General features: G+C 39.2%; 1 protein-coding gene across 1 annotated transcript; it reads right to left on the minus strand.

Moving 5' to 3' along the window:
* Positions 1 to 87: 87 nt before the first annotated feature.
* On the minus strand, positions 88 to 2,403 carry LOC120126427 (protein WALLS ARE THIN 1-like). The gene is made up of 6 exons (XM_039144632.1): positions 2,129 to 2,403; positions 1,975 to 2,037; positions 1,768 to 1,884; positions 864 to 1,269; positions 636 to 787; positions 88 to 572 (listed from the first exon to the last, which is right to left on the minus strand). The coding sequence occupies exons 1-6, from the start codon at positions 2,350 to 2,352 to the stop codon at positions 404 to 406; spliced, it is 1,131 nt and encodes a 376-aa protein (XP_039000563.1). The 5' UTR covers positions 2,353 to 2,403; the 3' UTR covers positions 88 to 403.
* Positions 2,404 to 3,162: the final 759 nt, after the last annotated feature.

A 3,162-nucleotide genomic window follows, 5' to 3' on the forward strand; every position in this document is an offset into this window, starting at 1 on the left:
AGTTGAACATAAAAAAAAATCTTTAATGATTGTTCTTGATCATGGAAAATTCTTCAATTAAAAATAATACTTGACCATGATGGCATATGATTTTGGAAGAAGAGAAAGAGCAGCATGTATTTTGCCATCATACATCATAATGATTTCTACCATTAACTCCACAACTTTCCCCCTAAAAAGCAAATCACCAAAACATAAGAAAAAGCATATGGGAGCATCATCATCAACCCTTGAACAAAACATGGCTTCTCCTTTAGTCCTTTCTGCAACTTAGAGAAAGCCATTAACTAACTAAGAGAAAAAGAAAAACACACACACAAACTTTCTGATACAACGGTAGAGTCCGCCACCTCTCATTCGTGGTTGTTTCCGCCATGGTCAAAAGGTTATGGGGATTTTAAAGTTAAACATTTTCCGTTGAGTGGCGGAGTAATGGGTGCGTTAGAGATGTTGGGCCGTGCTCCGGTGTAGATTCAAGTGTTCTCTTTTCTTGTGCTGCGAAGTTCCTCTCTTCGCTTTTCCCCCATAGCACTAAATACAGTCCCACTATAATCAACACTGCTCCAATGATTCTGCAGCCAAACCATGTCAAAATTTATACTATATAACAGTTTAAATACGATTATGGCACCTACCCTCCCAAATAGAACTGTTCCCCTAGAGAAATGGAAGCCATGATAGCGACAACAAGAGTCTGAACTGGTTGATAAACAGCAACGAAAACAGGGCCGCCTCTGTCAATGCACCATATCTGTACCGCGAATGCAATCCCTGATGCCACCACTCCCTGCATGTTTTACGCTCAAATTTTAATTTTTGATCACTTATTCGTGGTTCACAAGGAGTGGTTAAAATGCACTGACCGCGTAGAGAATAGTGAAGAGTTCGCCGCCAGAGTGGAACATCCAAGCTTGAGTGTCTCTCTCGAAAACTAGCGCAATGATGAGGAACTGAATGAGACCGAAGAAACATGTGTAAGATGTGACGGAGAGTCGAGCCGGGTACTTCTTCAGCACCGGTGCCTGCAACACCAGCCAAGCGGACCAGGACAGACAATGGCCGATTAGATAGAGACAGCCGAGGGTCCAGTTCTTTCCGTTTGAGTCTCCCAATGAAACAAACATTGGTGTGGGTTTGTTCAGAGGTGTAACCGGGCTGTATATGGTTGGTCCTTTGTATAGTGTTATAACTGATGCTCCTGCCACACACAGGACTGTTCCAATAACTTTGGATATCCCATCTTTTCTATCTAGCCTCACTTTCTCTATCCTGATCAAATGAACACCGACAACAATCACAACATGAATTCATATATATTGATTGATGACAACAAGTTTATTCTGTCGCTAGATGTCAGTTGATTCTTTTTTATTTGAGCATAGAGTCATAACAAGTGAAAGAACGAACGTTAACAGGTGTTTTTTTGTAAAGGATGAAGTTGGTCATGGAAGATGAAAAAGACGATACAGACACCGTGAGGGTTCCAATCCATTTTTTAGTCTTAGTTGGATATTTACAATGGTCTTTTGTGTGTGTCAACCGTAATGTTAATACGGCTACTTGTAGATTAACATGTTAGATAGATTTGATTATTAGACTTTGAATTACGTTATGATAAATCACACGGCCATGTTAGAAGTCTTGTTTATGTACGGAAGTTGATTGAGAAGCCTGAGTTCAGAAAATGAAGGTTCGTTGGAGGCTGTTTGACAGAGATTAGGAGGTTCCCAGAAGTCGTCCTCGGAACTATAATATGTATAGGGTTACCTTAGTACGGCTGCCATGAGGAAGGTAATGGCAGGGACAGAGTTTTGGATTGCTGATGCAAAAGTTGGTGATGTGTTGTCTAAGCCCAACAAGTAGAAACCTTGATTAGCTGTGATTCTGTCATGTAAAAAAAAAAGACCATTAGTTTTGATTTTATTACACCAAAACTACAGTAAAGAGTTTCAATGACATGTTCTTGTGCATTACCCAACAAGAGCTAGGAGGAAAAACTGCATAAGAAAATTCAAAGTAATGGCTGGTCTCTCCTTCCTGGACAAAGAACAAATATTTTGCAAAAAAAAAGTTAGGGTTTTAAGTAAATCAATGTGTTTTAAAAGAGAAAAAGGTTGAATAAAATTACTTTTCAAGAAAATAAGCAAAGGGTAAGAGCAGAAGTAAAGCAATGATGTTCCTATATACTGGAAACACAAGTTTGCTAACGCCCATATTAAGGGCGGCTCTTGAAACCACATGGAACCCTGCATAACCGAACTGCAAGGCCAGCATCGCCATGTGCAGCTGAAGCCTTTCGGGGACCGAACACATCATCTTCTTGGCTGAGGCTGAACCACCAGCGTCGGCCATTGAAGCACCGTCTGATCTGAGATGAACACAAACGGAAGAAAGTGAAGTAGTCGAAGGTGGAGTGATATGAATGAATGAATGAATGGAAACGGTGGGTATAAATATAGACCAATGTGGATGGTTTAGGCCCCACAAATGAGGCAGCAAAAATGATATGTCGAAACTGTTGATAGTCCTTTTGTAAGATTGTTGGTTGTCTCCCACATTCTTTTTCCACCTCGAACTGACAAGACAACCCTAATAGCACTACTGCAACAACATGAATAGAAAGTAATGAAAAAGAAAAAAGAGATGATTATGCATATATTTAGTGCACGGTATTATAGTATTATCCAACAGGTTCTGTTTTGGCTCCATTCCATTAATGATTATGATCGGAGGAAATCAAATCTAAAGAAAAACGCCATGGTCGATAGCTTGCACGAGGGGTTGAAACCTCCACCTACAGAATTACTACGTCTAAGCTTTACATTTTTTAAAATTTTTTCTTCGTTATTTTAATACATAGTAAAACATTTCCATACTTTATACGTATGCAGTATCTATATATATATATATATATGTATTCAGCAAAGTAACAAGTTCTTGTCGGGAAGATCTCCAACCAAATTACTCACTGGAACAAGACGATTATCAACAGTTTAAGATGATCAACTCACTGATCTTCGTTTAAACGAGATCCGGCTCCACTCGGCGTTAGCAAAATAAAGAGGGAAAATAGGCTTAATACATTCTCTTTTTCTATTTCAAAAGTAGCTGCCAGCAAGTGGAATCCATGCTTTTTAAACAGATTTTTACTTTTCATAAAAA

The sequence above is a fragment of the Hibiscus syriacus genome, unplaced genomic scaffold (assembly GCF_006381635.1).
Source record: "Hibiscus syriacus cultivar Baekdansim isolate YM2019G1 unplaced genomic scaffold, ASM638163v2 tig00110458_pilon, whole genome shotgun sequence".
NCBI classification, from domain to species: Eukaryota; Viridiplantae; Streptophyta; class Magnoliopsida; order Malvales; family Malvaceae; genus Hibiscus; species Hibiscus syriacus.

Coding starts and splice junctions, on each gene's coding strand:
- LOC120126427 (XM_039144632.1), bottom strand. CDS start 2,352: ATGGCCGACGCTGGTGGTTCAGCCTCAGCCAAGAAGATGATGTGTTCG. Junction 1,270..1,767: donor CTCATGGCAGCCGTACTAAG/GTAACCCTATAC, acceptor TCATTTGATCAG/GATAGAGAAAGTGAGGCTAG. Junction 573..635: donor GAACAGTTCTATTTGGGAGG/GTAGGTGCCATA, acceptor GTTTGGCTGCAG/AATCATTGGAGCAGTGTTGA.